The sequence below is a fragment of the Anthonomus grandis genome, chromosome 22, assembly GCF_022605725.1.
Source record: "Anthonomus grandis grandis chromosome 22, icAntGran1.3, whole genome shotgun sequence".
NCBI lineage: Eukaryota > Metazoa > Arthropoda > Insecta > Coleoptera > Curculionidae > Anthonomus > Anthonomus grandis.
Genome location: NC_065567.1, coordinates 15,293,099 through 15,310,015, shown reverse-complemented (window position 1 = coordinate 15,310,015; position 16,917 = coordinate 15,293,099). Strand labels below are relative to the sequence as shown.

General features: G+C 29.2%; 1 protein-coding gene across 1 annotated transcript in view; it reads left to right on the top strand.

Annotated features, from left to right (window-relative positions):
* The first annotated feature begins 983 nt into the window (after positions 1-983).
* LOC126749223 (mid1-interacting protein 1-like) overlaps positions 984-16,917 on the top strand; it is a 32,614-nt gene continuing 16,680 nt past the window's right edge. Inside the window, exon 1 of the mRNA XM_050458907.1 lies at positions 984-1,266. Within this exon, the coding sequence (XP_050314864.1) occupies positions 1,181-1,266 (86 nt within the window). The 5' untranslated portion in view covers positions 984-1,180. The remainder of the gene's footprint in view (positions 1,267-16,917) is intronic.

Below are 16,917 nucleotides of genomic sequence, written 5' to 3'. Positions count from 1 at the left end.
AAAAAAGTAAAAAATAACTTTTTTTTAAAGAAATTGAATAATTCGGGCATACAAGTATTAAATTTTTACGTAAATTCGGGCAAAAACGGGTTAATTAAAAAAATAATTTATTTATTTATTTATTTATTTATTCATCAACGTATATAACATTTCAAGTACTTATTAATAATTAACAGTAGTCTTAAGTAAAAACTATAATACTAATAAACAATACTGTACTAAACATAATCCAAAGAGTGGGAGTAGGGCACTATCCCAAGATAGTTGCCCTAGCTGACGACTTAAATTTATTTAAAGATGTACTGAAAAAATCAAGATCTCTTGCAAATCTATTCACTGTAGAAGCTATTCTATTTATAGGACTGTTTAGTAGATAGGATGTTCTGCAAAAGGGAATGTGGAGAAGCGCCTGACCTCGTGTTGTGTAAGAAGATACATGCAAAGAGAAAAGGCACAGACATTCTCAAAATATACTCATAATACATACTCAAAATACAATCATGCAGTCAAAAAAAAATAACAGTTTTTAGAATCTTCCTCTCTTTATTTCGAATACATTTCAGGTCATGCATTTTCAGGTCATTCATGAAAATAATAAGTTGAATGGACCAATCAAGCATGTCAGACGGCGTCTAACTCAACCAATTGCTGGCCTTAAATATGGGGTGATAAGTTTTGAATCGCATCGACCGCCAGTAGGTGCAGCATTATTAAACTTACTTTAACTGGACCATACCCATTGACATTGAGGTCAGCTGATTAAGTAACCAGTTAGGTACCCAAAGAATTGTGGGTCTAATTTAATTTTGGCAAATTATAGCAAAATAAAAGTTTGAATATTGGCGGTTTGTAAAAGAATTGTGAAGGTTTCTCCTATCGACCCCACCCTAGCGTATCATGCTCGAATTTGATTCGTCAGGTTTTGTCAGACGATGTGCTGTCAGCAAATAGGAGCGGCAGGATCGTCAGTTTTTTTAATTTACAAATTTATTTCAGTTTTGAGTTGAGACCGAGATCCTGGTCTGCGTTACCGCGCGCATTTTTTAGTCCTTAATTTATTGTCGTTTTCGAATAATTTGCATTTAAATCAAAATAAACTCGGGTCTACTGAATCTCTTATACGTTCATTTTCCGTGAGTCGTGTATTTAGCCGCTCCTCTTCCTAACCTATTTTTTCTAGATGGTTTTTCTAACTGGTGAACACAATTCAACAGCAATGGACACGACAATCCAGGACAAAATCAGCCAAAGTTTGGAAAATAGCAGGTACCTTTTTAGACTTTTCATTATTCTTTCAAGCTGTTTATTCTTAATCCTTATAGAGGTGAAAGCCAACTTCTTTACCTACAATTAATTATTGTATTGACATATTTTAAAGGCCATAAGCTATATTATGAAGTTGTGTTATGTAAACAGACTTGTTTGGTATATACCTTGACACAAAACGAACTCATTTGAGACATAATCAAGATAATTATTACAACAGTGTTATACTCTAGCCCTTCACCTTAATCTTTTTAATGATATAACCTAAAAAAATGGTTTCTATAATAATCAATACATAGTAAACAATATCTACAAGCTTACTTCATATAAACCATTTTGCCTTTACAGAAAATATCATCATTAGTTTATCTATTATTATATCCATTATGAGTCTCTTCTCTTTATTCTGCATCTGAGGTTTACCCCTAGACCCACATCACACTAGGTTGATGAGATCAGGATTGCACAAGCTGTTATACTACCAAGTATTGTTGGTACTTGTAAGAATTTCTAGATTTTGCAGTAAAATACCATCAGAAGTTTAATGGCTTTTTCTTTTATTTATCAGTTGCTTGATTTAGTTTACAAATTGGTTTATGCTTAAGGATGATTAGATTAGTGTGACTTATTGGTGTTATAATGGCATATGTTTCCCAATGAATTGATTGACCTCTGACGCTTTTTCTGGGTTCTAAAAAGATATAAGGTTATATCTTTTTCTCTGCTCCAGGTGAAAAATAGGTTTGACATGATAGATGCACCTTTCTTGTTTGAAGTTTAGTTTTAAACTAGAGCGCTCAATAAGTTACAAACTCTTTAAGCCTGAAAGTCTTTATTTATTGAAACTTCTCTTAATGAGTTGAAAAAACTGTGAATAATATAAGTACCTACCTACATTTAATAAATAAACCAAAATTATTTCCTTTAAAATATGAATACAAAATTTAGAACTGTATCATGATGATATTTTCAAGTGGTAACATATATTTTTTGTAAAAACTGTGTTTATCAATAGTCTACTTTTGCTAAAACTTTTGATACAAAATGTTTTTGTGGGATCAGAAAGTTCTTTTTTCCTCCTTGTGTGTTATGCATAAGCCATCAGTTTTAAATAAACTTGAAAACACCAGGGCTGTTTTTATAAAAAACTCTCCTTAGTCTTGCCTATGAATCTCTGTAGGTAAATTGCCTATATATGTATACCTATATCAAAAAAAGTAAAATAAAAAGACACTTTTTATTAAATGACTGATTCATTACATTTTATAATTTTAAACCATTTTTTGAAAGCCTTGTATTTTTTAAGTAACTTGGTAACAAGCAGTTTACTATGTGGGTTAGATTTTGTATTCATATCAATGGCCTTAAGTGCCATTTTAAAAAAAAAAAGTCAAAAATAGCTTTATTGTTACGTAACATCAGCTGCTGTTAACAAAGCATTATATGAGACCTTAATGATAGTTGACAACATAATCTTTTACAAAAATATAAAAATTTTAACAATTCTTACATACATAGAATATAGAACACACCCAAAGAAAAGGTAGTAAGAAGTCACATTACGCTGTGCAAAACTCTTCACTGTCAAAAAATTGTATTTAAAAACTCGTCTAGAGAATAAAATGCTTTAGCAAGCAAAAGTTTCTTTATATTTTTCCCAAAAAGTTTTTCACAATTTATTAGCCTTATATAAAGGGGTAGGTGGTTAAAAAGCCTTCTGCCTCCATACACAAAAGAGAACTTAATCTGCTCACTTTTTGGGATAGGCAGAGGTAAAGAGAAGGTTGTTTGGAGATTGTAACCCGAGGAGGGTTATGATGACCAAGCTTTTGCAAACTGACAGTTCCAAGGTTACATTTAAAAGTTAAAATATTAGTTTTAGAAATATTAAAAGTTAATCTTTAAGACTTTACAAGAATTAAATTTTCATCAACAATATTCTTTAACCTCTTGGTGTCAGTGTCATGCCAAAGTAATGTTGTATCATCCGCAAAGATAGTAAATTTGCCCCTAATTGGAATTTAAGAGATATCATTGATATATAGCAGGAACAATATTGGTCTAAGAACAGAACCCTGGGGTACACCCGCATACTTGCAGGGATGACATATCATTGTCAAAGAATAAGAAATTGCAAAATAGAATATTGTTGGAGGCAACTATACCTAATGTTTAAAAGCAAAGATCAGGATTACAGAGAAATTTAGGTCAATAGAGTAACACAACTTGATGAAAATTAATTGATTTTCTGACATTTCACTAAAGTTCATTACCTACAAATTATTAATAAATATATACAAGGTATCCTTACGTCAAACTAATGTGTAGATTCCTTACGTCAAAATAATGTGATTCAGGTCAACTTGCCTTATTCTAACTTTAATAATAACTGAAATGCAGGGGAATTCAAAGTAGTATTTGATTTATCGTTTTGTCTCTCATAGGTCCTGAACCAATATAATACTGACATGAGATTTAAAACATTTGAGTCTTTTAAAAAGAAAAACAAAATTTCGTATACAGTTTTCGTTAGAGGGCGCTTGTTGCTTTAGTTTTTACTATAATCGCACTTTTAGGTTTTCATAAGACATAAATGACTTAAATTTACTTTGGTTATGATATAAGAATTAACAAAAAAGTTGTAATATTTTTTTATTTAGGATTGCAATGCTAAAAATCTAGTAAATTTAAGTGATTCACATATTATGAAAACCTAAAAGTGCAACTATAGTAAAACACAACAAGCGCCCTCTAACGAAAACTGTACACAAAATTGTCTTTTTCTTTTTAAAAGACTTGTATGTTCTAAATTTCATGTCATTATGTCATTTGGTTCAGTACCTATGAGAAAAAAACCATAAATCAAATAATACTTTGACACACTGTATTTCAGTTCCTGTTAAAGTTAGCATAAGGCAAGTTGACCTCAATCACATTATTTTGACGTAAGGAATCTACTGTTGTTCTATCCCATTACTATTGGGACACCCTGTATATACTGGGATATGTAACAATTATGATTTAGTAAAATCTCATTGTGTACCTCAAGTATCATTTCTGATGCCAATTGATTTTTAAATGCAGATACTTGATACAACTTTTAATACATAAAAATAGGTTATGATAAGCTTTTTATATAAGGTTGACATAACCAGTTTATAAAATTTTGATTAAAATTAAAATAAGTGGCAAGCCTGAACTGCACTTCTACACACACATTAATTTAATTTTTTTTGAGTTGGCCAACTCATACTCTAGTGTACTGTTGTAATTAGTTTCTCCATTTCAACATAATTATTGAATAATATCAATATCAGTCATTTAAGCTTTAAAAGCTTTTGTAATGCCAAACTTAAAAGAAAAAACTAATATCCTTAATAGAATTTCATAATCACTTCCTTTCTTATACTTTAATTGTTTGTATATTAATCATAATCTCATATTTGGTGTTAGATTTTTTGACTCATAATTCTTCAAATCCCAAAGTTTGTGAGTCATATTTTTAAAAATAATTCACACATTAACTTTTTAATGTCAGGTAAGGCAAAACATAACCATTGTTCATATTTTTATTGACTATTTTTTATATGGGTTTATATTTTATAGATACATTTAACATATTTTTCTTTTTATAGCTTTTTGCAATAAACAGTACTGAGTAAAACTAGTTGTAAATAAATCTTTTTAATTTGAATTGCAGGTCACAACTATAAGGATCAATTAAAAAAACTCGAGATAATTAAACTAAATATTATAGAGTATCTTTTATTGCTAATTGCCTGATGTTTCAAAGCCTTTCCATTTTCCATATGGTAAGGTTCTATCAATCACCAGCTAACCTCACCTTGATAATATGTCAAATGGCAACCCCAATCATGTGATACAGTATTGTAAGCAGTATTTATTAAGTTGGTTGACATACCAGCGGATAATGATCAAAAATGTCTGGGAATAATGGATATTTTATCAACTCAAACTTTTGAATTTCAAATGGCTTTCTTCTTGACCAAAAAAATTGATGCAAGTTGAAGTGATTTACCAGTAAAAATGTATGGTAATAAACAGTTCATTGAGTCCAAATATTTTTTTTTTAAATATGCATCTATTATTTGCGAGAAACTAACTAATAGAAAATTATTTACCATTTAAAATAATAAATGGCACTATGAGCCAATCATTTGAGCTACCAAAGTTTAAGTTGATAAAATGTATTTTATTACCACACATGCTTACTATTCGCTTATGTGTCAACCAATTTTATTTTTTTCAATTTGGTTAGATGGGAGATTGTATGCCCTTTAAAATGATGTATTACCTTTAGGGTAGCCATTTGAAATACAAAAAATTGAGGTCAATAAAATATCCATTATTCCCAGACATTTTTGGTCACTGGTACATCAACTGATTAAATTTTTTGTGGCAGTTTTAATGCTGCTTACAATGATGTGTCACACTATGGGGGTTCCCTTTTGACACAGCAAAGTCAAGTTAGATGGAGGTGAGCAGGTGATTAATAGAAATTTGTCAAATGTAAAATTAAACATCCTGGATATCTAGATTGACATGTTTGTTTTTTCTTTTTTTTTTAAAGAAGTTATTAAGGATGGTTTGTTTTGAAATAAAAACACTGTATACCATATTGAAATATTTTTTTTTAAATTATGCTTATGACATTGCTTACATTGATTATAGAAAAGCATTACTATGTACCAAATTTGCTTGATCCTTAAATTAAAATACCTTTCCAGTTTTATGCAATTTGTTAACACTACTGTTATATTTAAATTTTAAGTAACAGTGAATATATATATATATATATATATATATTTACCAGTGAATATTTATGTTTCTGAGATGTAGAGAGAGTTATAGTTAATTGTTAAGTTGGAAATTAATTTATAACAACCTCATAGTCTATAAAGTTTAAAATTCAGGTAAAAAATAAATATTAATTATTATTGTAAAAAACAAATTATATTTAGCTTGAATTAAAAAGAAACAGTGGTGTAGGATCTCCTTCTTTCTTAAAGCAGCTTCTGGTTAAGTATTGTTAATTGCAATTAATATTGAATCATCCTATATTTTTAAAGTTCTTGGATATAATCATTTTTACAGTCTAATTGTGAGTTGATTGAAACTGGGTAAAAATATTTGTATTTATACTGGAGGCAAAAGAAAATATCTATGAAAATAACCAACTGATAGTCTGTATGTACAGTTGTGGTCAAAATAATAGCAGTACTTGGATAAAATTAAATATTCACATTCCAAACCTGTTGTTATGCACAAATTCTAAAGCCAAAACAAAATATTTGTTCTAAAAATATCAACCAACAAAGTACTAAAGAAGTACCTACCTGTATTTAAAAGTTGATAACAAATATATTTTATCCAGTTGTAGTGAGACCTGAATTTTAGGTGGTCAAAATAATAGCAGTATTTATTTGTTATTGGATGCTTTAAGAATTTGATGAGTTTTTCTAATCTACTGGTATCTTTGATACACTTTATATTGTGGTTATGATCTGAAAATACACTTTTTTTAGAAAGATAGAAGGTAGAAATAAGCATTGTTCGCAAGAAAAGCGCGAAATAATAAAAAAACTACGCGCTTAGGGAAAATCATATTCCCAAGTCGAAATCCGTGGTCATAAACGCAAAACTACAAATAGACAGGAAAAACTTTAAATTCGAGCCTGGATGAAAAACCCATTTGCCTCTGCTTCTCAACTCCAAGACCTTGTAGGACTGAATGTTTCCAGTCGAACTATAAGACGTCGATTGAGAGAAGCTAACTTGTTTGCCAGAAGCCCCCGAAAAGTGCCATTATTATTAAATAGGTCAGACAGTCTTTTATTGTTAAATAAAAGACAAATTAAGAACAGAATAAAATTTGCAAAGTAACATTTAGCATGACCTGCGTCTAAATGGCGAAATATTTTACGGTCAGATGAAAGCAAAATAGTTTTGTTTGGTAATACAGGACGTAGAACATACGTTAGACGCCCTTTGAATACCGCCTATCAACCTAAATACACCATTAAGACGATTAAGCATGGTGGCTCTAAAATTATGATATGGGTTACAGTTTTTCATATTATGGGGTAGGACCAATATATTGGATAAAAAATATTTCATATTTATGTCGATATTTTACGGGAGGTTATGCTACCTTTTGCAGAATATGAAATGCCACTTCAATGGGTATTCATGCATGATAATGATCCGAAAGATACCAGCTGTCTCTGTAAACAATTTTTAATTGACCACAACATCAATATGCTAGAATGGCCTGCGCAGAGTCCAGATCTTAATCCTATCCAGAATTTGCGGGGAGACATTAAGGATGCTGCGTTACATGAGAAACCAAAAAATCAATAAGAACTCTGGACAGTTATTAGTAATTCCTGACATAGCATCCCGTTATCGAGATGCCAAGAACTTGTAAACTCTATGCAACAATGATCTGAAGCACTAATTGCTAACAAAGGCTTTACCATAATAAATTGAAAATGCACTTTTTTTGATTTTTCTAAAATAGTTTTTTTTAATAAATTTATTTTTCTTTGAACACCGCTATTATTATGACCATACTATAAGAGATATATTTTTTTATTTTTTAGTATACAAATACATAAATTTCTTTTTTATTTTAATTTATTAATATTAATGTATATTATGTTATTGTGTTATTACATAAAAATGTGTTTGCTTTACTTCTAATTTCCCAATAAAAATACATTTTTCTTTTCGTTGTGCACATACTGCTATTATTTTGTCCACAACTGTATGCACATTTGTTAATTTTCCAGCTAAAAAATATTTTATATCTTTAAACTTGTCTTCAGAACCTTGGATTAGTTTTTTAATGGCCTGTACAACCTCATATAGGTTCATTGGTTCTTTAATTAAACATATTTAGACATAATATAAAAATAAGTGGTCACAACACTTTAATCTCTTATTTATTTATTTTTTGTATTGGATTATCCTTAAAATAATTCTATATTATTTATATATAACAGCTGATAAATCATGAAAGTCATTCTAAAACATTAAAAATAAAGAAAATAATTAAAATGCTTTGAAGTGGGTAAACTTGAATCTGTATATAAAATTATGAAAAAAAATATGAGATAAGGACAAAAGTTTATATTTGAACTTTTTTCAATTCTAGTTTTGAAATAATTAAATTAATTTTACCCTCAAGTTCACCATAATCATTTCTTTTTTTAAATAAGCAAAAAAACAAGTCTATTAAGATATAAAAAGTATAGTTAGTGTGGTTTTTCCATAGTTTAGCTGGAATTATGCTTATTATACACAACTGTAAAGAAACCACTGATAACAATTTGTATCAAACAATTTAAATTTTGCATAATATTATGACATAATTATTAAATTTAATAATATTACCTTGAAGCATTAATTTATTATTTGAACTATAACAAACAATAAAATTTATTATTTTTATATAGTGAATAACAAACAATAGTTGAATGGACAAGTATTGTTTGTTATTGTTTAGAATTTGTGTATGTGTTAAGTAACTCAAGTCTGATGATGGAAAGAACACTTGCCGAAATGCATCGCTCCTGAAATTAGGGGATTAGCATTTTATTTGCGGAGAAAAGACTTCCCCTACTAACTTTTCAATATTATATTGCCTCCACTTCAGAATAGATTTTTCCTTAACATTAATTTATTGTTGACACTATACGTTTTAGTTGCAGAAACATTATTCAATAAAATAAGCAGTTTTGTATATAAAAAGTAGTAGTAAAACAAACAACATATTTGATTGACTGCATGGTTATCATAGATGTTTATAGAATAGATGATAGGAAAATTTGTTTATTACTGTTTCATGTTTAATATACATTATCATAATATATTACAGTATTAAATTCATATTATTTTCTTTAATTTTATTGAACTAAAAAACAAATTTCTAAACATCGTAATATGTTGTTTGGTTAACATATACTTAATTTGTAACCATTGTTAAATAACTAAATTTTTAATATAAGTTAAATTATTACTACAATGAAAATATTCAGACAAACATTGAGAGAGTAAGAAGAGTTTCTAATACAAAAATGCATATTACATCTAATTATTAGAACTTAAGACTATCAGTTTGTCTCATACAATTTATTGTTTTCTTATGGCCACCTTTTTTGCCAACTCAAGAATGGCATCACATACAACTAGACTAAATTTTTCCATTTATTTTCGTCATAAAATTGATTATTTTCCCTTATTCGACTTTTATGTAATATGTTAAAAAATTATGTGAATATCTGTCTTGATTTAATATAATGTTCTCGCACGCAAATAAATTCTATTCAATTATACGTCACTTAAATATTTTTATTGGTTGAATAAAAAAAAAATTGCCTTTTTCTCATGATATTGTATTTACTACAATTGGCTTAATATGGAAAGCTGGATACAACTACATCTCCCCAATTTTCTCCACAAATTTCTCAATACCACCAACAAGTCTTTAAACTGTCAAGAACAGATATTGCCAAATATTAGAAATAAAAATAAATCTTTGATCCCCCTGATAAAACCTTTCCTTGTAAAAGATCCTTTTATAATTATAATTTTATTATCCCACAATTTTGGTACTCTTAATCATAAGTTTTATTCTTTCAAGTAACATAAAATTATGAGTAAAATTATAGCTAAAAAAATTATTTTTAATATATACTGTTATGATAATATACTTGACAGCATGAAATTTATATAAATTTTAGTATATATGTTTTCTCTTTCTACAGGATTTAGCCTGATTGACTAAAAGTAGTGCCTAGATTTTTATTCAACAAACTTTTTCCCAAATGTTATAGGCATAGTCTTTATGTATTTCTTTTCAGTTTTAAAATAGATCACTTTCTCCCAATTAAATATTAGTAAGATATACGATTCTATGTAATTTTGTCGAAGGATTTTTTCTATGTCCAATTCTATCAATCTTTGGCTTGGCGACCTACGATTATCATTAATATTATTGGTTGTGTGTTTGTTTCCGTGTTATGGTAGATTTTGAATTATAAGATTTTTATATTTTTTCATCAACTCATTATACAGAAATCGAATGTACGCCTTCAGGCATTATTAACGTAGGCATGACTGGTCAAATTAGTTATTCAAAGCATACACAGTCACCACAGAAAGATTTAAGCAATAATTTGACATTGTCTTTTAGGTTCAAGAATTTCGGGGTTATCAGGCTGTGCAATGGTCACCTTTTTTGTAATTTAAATCTACTCGTCGCGATCTTCTTTGCATTGACACTTGTTGTAAACGTAAGATTGCTTTATTTATTGTTTTTCTTACGCAATATTTAATGTGTTGCCGCGATACGAGGTTTGTCTTTGTTTGTAATTTTAATTCAGTTTTGTGCTAGTGGTACTATTGATAAGACAGGTAGTTAACTGGTCTGTTGTGTTCTTGTGAAAGAGTTATAACGAATTTGGCATATATTGTATCTTGATTACAATATATGTAGTATTAGTATAATTTACTGATTTAGGGGTAAGTTCAAACGTTAGGACAACTAATAAATGCCTTAGAAAATGAATGCCGGTTTTATCCTGCCTGTTTATCCCAAGACTTACATACCTACACTTATTCTAAATTTTTTTTCTGAACCTCTCTGTATCTGCTTAATATTGTTCGGCATACAAACGGAACCTACTTTTTACCTTTCAATAATTTCTCTTTCAAGCAAGTACCGTTCTCGGTCAAAGTACATTATGTTAGCCGGATATTTGCGTTTGATTTATTCTTTAAGGCTCTCTTGCTTTATAATGGCGTTTTCTTTCAGTTAAGTTTACTTTTGCCTTTTCTTATCATCGTTTTGTTAATTGACTTAAGAAAATTAATAGGTACTAATACTATGAACATGAGCAAAATACTGGAAAAGATTTTTTTTTCAAATTAATTTCTGATGACAATTTTTTAATACATATATGTGTTATAAAAACTGTATGTGCTGTTTATCCTTATAATAAAAGCCAGTTATAATCTTTATTTTATTTAATGATTAAAATAGATATACATACATATTCTAAAATTAACACCATGCTGTTTTTCTTTTAAAGTGAACTTCGGCTATAGTGAACCTATTTTGATGTATTTTTTAAGTTCACTATATCCGGAGTTGACTGTATATACAGGGTGGCCATTTGAAAACGAAACAGAGCCTATTTTGGGTCCCTCAGAACATTTGCGAAAAAATTCCTCGGACCCGTCAATTTTTGATTCAAGGGGGAACCATTTTTTTGCTAGTTTCCCAAAATTTTAAACGGAACGGGGGGTCGAGTGGTACCTTATTTTGAAGGTATTTTTATGTGGATTATAACCCTAAAGTTTTAAATCGTTACTATTTGCCTAGTCGATACAGTGGCTAATAAAAGTTACAAAAACATGTCAACATTTTTTATGGAAAAAAATGCTTGTAAATTTAGCAGTTAAATAAATATAAAAAATTTTGTTCTCCTACATTGTGAACCGTACTTTCTGTTGTTTTTTTTTTAATACCCGTAGGTATCTATGCCAATTCTGCAAGGAAACTCTTGGTTATTGTTGAGACCGTTATTATAGCAACATTTTGAAGTTTAATAGTGGTTGCCAATTACTGCTGTTAGATCATAGTGTGTCAAACAAATAGCTCTTTAAAGTTAGTTAGTTAGTTACAACATTGAGTGTGATAATGGTTTATTCACTTGCTGAAAGAGTTGAAATAATTTATCTTTTTTTGGCGAACAATGAAAATGCTAATAGAACTGTCCAGCTCTTTAACACACTACAACACCCTAATCGACAGGTTCATCGCAAGTACATTTTGGAATTGGTTCAAAAATTTATGGAAACTGGGTCTGTGGCTAATAAAAAGCGCGAAATGGATAATTCAGTGATGAATGAAGCTTCAGAAGTAGCTATTTTAGGCCATATTGTGCAAGATCCTACACTGAGCACAAGGAAGTTATCAACCGTGTCTGGTATTAAGAGAAGCAGCATTCAGAAGATATTAAAAAACAACAAGTTTCATCCGTACAAAATGCATCTCGTACAAGAACTAAACGAAGACGATTTTGATGGGCGAGTACAATTTTGTGAAACTATATCTGAACAAGCCGCCAATGATCCACACTTTCTATTTAATGTATGTTTTTCTGACGAATGCTCCTTTTTCCTAAACGGTACTGTGAATCGTCACAACTGTCGCTATTGGGCTGATTCAAATCCCAGAATATTTCGTGAGGTGCTTACACAACATCCTGAAAAATTAAATGCTTGGGCTGGCATTTTTGGTAAACATATCATAGGCCCCTTTTTTTTACCTGGCAATTTAACAGGAGAGATGTACCTGGAGTTATTACAAAATACAATTCATCCAGCATTAGTGGAGATACTAGAAAATAACAACGAGTACTTGGAAAATCGTCTAGTATTTAGTACTTAATTTTGTATGTTAGTACTTAACAGTACTTAAAAATGTACTGCTATGGCCTGATTATTATTTGCGTGGAATCCTGTCAGTCCCAATCCAAGATGTATTTGACTAATGCTATCAAAGTTCTAAAAATATTATGAAAACTATGTATAATGGGTATCCACTATCCACCATGTAGCTTGTCTGTTAAAATGATTAATGGGAACACTAAAAATCACGAAAGAAATAGGCCAGTGATCTTACATATAAAAGTAGTGCCAAGGTTATTAGACTTTGTCCATCCTTGTCAGTCTATTCAGAACAGTTACTTATAGTTGATCGACTCATTCTTGAAATACTATTACATGGATTTAAAAAGTATAGGCATAAAAACCTTAAAAATAATTATACATATATTTTAATAAGCATGTGATATATTGAACTTGAAAATGAATATTTACAAAAAATGTTTTATAAAGTCAAAAGTTTAACAACCTAGAGATGTTTTAAATTATACAGGTTGTTGCTTTAAAGCCAAAAACATATATGCCAATATACTTTTGTATGCTTGAAAATTATGCTAAGCCATATTTGGTTTTAATTTTTTTAACACTTTATCATTAGAGTATAAAATTAACACTACAAATGATATAAGTATATCAAAATATTGGCAACTTCACATTAATTTTTTTAGACACTCTGAATCTAAATATTTTATCATAAAAAACTATTAGTCTTCTACTACTCTTATTAAGATGTTCTATAATATGGATCGGCTCTAGTTTTTGTTTTTTATTAAAAAGATTAACTGTTATATACCCTTTTTAGTCTTTTTCATTTTGTAAATTTTAACCCAAACATTCAAAAGTATATAGGGTGTACCATGTACCATTTGGCGTTGTGCTTTAAAAAAACACCTTGTATAATTTTAAGACACACCTTATAACATAATATTTTTTGTATTTTAAGAATTAAAGAATATATTATAAGCCAGACATACTTAAAGCGATGTCAAAGTACGAATCTTGTTGATTGATATATGTGATGGGAAAAATATATTTGTTGTGGGTTTTAATTGTGTTATTAATAATTAATTTCAAGTGTCCAATATCTTTTGGGAGATCTGAGTAGTCTCATTTTACTTTATATTTTCTTTTTATTTTGCTATCATTTTAAATTATATCTACGCACTTCTTTTATCCATTTGCTAATTACATACTTACATTAAATAACCAATATTAAGTTGATATGTTTGAATGATCAATATAGGTGAAGGACTTATTAGGATTGATCTAAATTATATATTATTACATATAATATTCAGTTTTTTTTGTCATGACAGGTAACATTAAAAAAATTCCCAAGGTCAAGCAAAGTCTAGTTATGTCTAACACGTAAAGTCAAACAAGAGCCTTCGCTCTTTCCTTAAAGATCAATATTTGGACGTATATTAAGTTTTACTGCGTTGTGGACTTTAGGTCGGAATATAAGGTTCTTAAAATATTAAAATATATATTTGGTCAACGTTTCGCTCTGTATTATATCATCCTCAGGACTTATCTATTTAAAAATATGATGTATATTAAAAAACTTATTGCAATTTCCCTATAATAAAATTGAATAAACTTAGGAGCATCTTTTCGAAGATAAGTAGGATTTGCCCTATAATAGCGATAAGGTAGAAAAAAGGATGAAATCAAAGCTTAACAATTAAGGTCATCATACGTTAAGGTTTCGGGTCTAATTATTGACGTTTAGCTGCTAATTTGTTCATGCTCTGACAATCTTACGTTGTTATATTATACTTTTTTAATTCTGGAAGTATTTAGTAGTAATTCTAGACATTAAATGGATGTAAACCTAATTACAAATTGTATTTTTTTTACAAATTCGAGGTTCTGACGCAAATGTTAATTGAGTTTCGTACGACTTTACGAATATTAGGTATTTTTAATGATAAAATTAATTGTTAAGGAATATATTCCGGAATATTCGTAGGAAAACAAAATACGGGAAGGATTGTATAATAATGCCGTATGATCTTTGTGTTTTGAAATTGATAAAGGCCAAAGTTATTTCTTTGCAATGAATTAAAAGAAAAACATTTAAGAAAGTTTAGTTGTTCTGCTAGAAGCACTTATTTGTGTCAATAACCTTTGGCTCTTTACATTAAGAAACAATTTCACGTAAACCTCTTTGACTTCGTGAAGGTTGTCGGGGTAAAGGCGCGTCTTAAGTTTCCAATTCTTTTTAACAATTACCTTGAGTCCTTGTGGTATGTACATGCGTCATGTCTGAAGATTGCTAGTAAGGGATTTCCCCAGGTATCTTCATTTTACTTTTTTGAAGGAACTGGTATTAACAAGGCTAAATCCTTTTTGTATGAACTTACGCATATTTTGTATAACCTCTAACAAGCATAAAGTTTAATTTTTATTGTACCAACTTGTTATCTTTTGCCATCCAACAATGTTATCTTCTTTAAAGTGGAATTTAATAGTCGAAAATTTTAAAAGTGGTTAGAAGAAGATTCTGCAGAGCACAACTAAAAATAAAGTAAGAAAAGCATCTTTTTTTCTAAAAACTTATATATTAATCTATGATTTTGATAATACTGTTAGAAAGCCTAAATAATTCTCTACCATTTTGGTTTAGGATACTAGGGGTTAGAGCTATTGAAAGTGTATTCATTAAAATCGGTGTAAATTCTAAACCACTAGTTCGATTTTAGCAGATAAAAATGCTGTTTAAAATGTCCGATCTGATTACTACCCTCCTACCCTTTACTGAGCTAGAGGGTGCAAATTGTAATAATTCCAGTTTTTTTCATTTTACTCAAAAAGTTCGACTTGAACGGTATAGTTTTGGTGTATTTTCAAAGTAGATACAATTTTCAAAAATATTTTGAGAACTGGACGATATCTTTGTTCGTTTTAGGGTTAAAGCGAATTAAGGTTTTTATAGCGCACTGAGTCAAAACTCATGTACCGCCATCTAGCGTTCGGCCTTAGTATGTATAGTGAAAATTGCTATATAGCTGTTTTCTTAAGCTCTAAATAAGATACAGCCTGTTGTCATAATTAATAAATGAATATTTAAACTAATGGATCACAGAATCAAAGGAAGTTTATCTGATTTTGTTAGGACAATTATTGATTAACGGATTTCTTTTTTATAATAAGTCATAGTCCTATAGTTGGAACCTTTGATGTGACATTCAAATTACGGGACAGTTTTACCACTAATCAAAACTCTTTATTTTTACTCTCGACTAAGAAGATTAAAATGCTACCGAACGCTAGATGACGATACATAAATTTTGACTCGGTGCGCTATAAAAACCTTAATTCGCCTTAACAGGAGCAAAGATATCATCGTCCAGTTTTCACAATATTTTTGAAAGTTTTATCTACTTTGCACATTCAAAATAAAAAAACTTCAAATTTAAAACTATACAAGAAACAAAACAAATTAAAACTTTCTAACATGCTAAAAACATGATCATAGTATAGATGAAATAAAGAGCAACAATGGAACATACAAGTTAAAGAGTCAAGGCACCAAATTTCTTAAACTTGAGTCTGAAAAATACTCCTCCACCCTATAATAATGCTCTAGTTTGCAACATAATCTTCACCTTCTTTCTAAACAATTTATAAGATGCAATCTTCCAAAGTGACTGTGGAAGGTGATGACTGTGAACTATTTTTTTACCATTATAAATAATATAATTTTGGTTCAAAGCTGATGAGGTAATTGGTAAATATATGTTTATAAGAGCTGAGCGATTTTACCATCAGAAATTTGGTTGTGTATTATTACATACATTAAATCAGTTGTCATGCGTTTTTAAACAACAAAAATTATTGACGATATTGTTTTAATAATATTACTGATAATATATATTTTTATGTTAGTCAGTTTTCAAGAAATCGTAATTAATATTAAACATATCATAGTGGAATTTTGATGAGTAAGATTCTAAAAGCATTATTTGTCATAACATGTAGTAGGTAATAAAAGTATATAGATTAAACAACTATTTAGCTACTATAGCGGTTTTTAAATGATGATGAATTGCTTTGATTTTCAAATGAACTTTAAAACATAATATTTTGCAAAAAGATTTTTACTTCGAATCTAAAAATCGCATTGGATTATTTAGAAAAGTCACTATTCATATATCGAAATTCTATCTTATT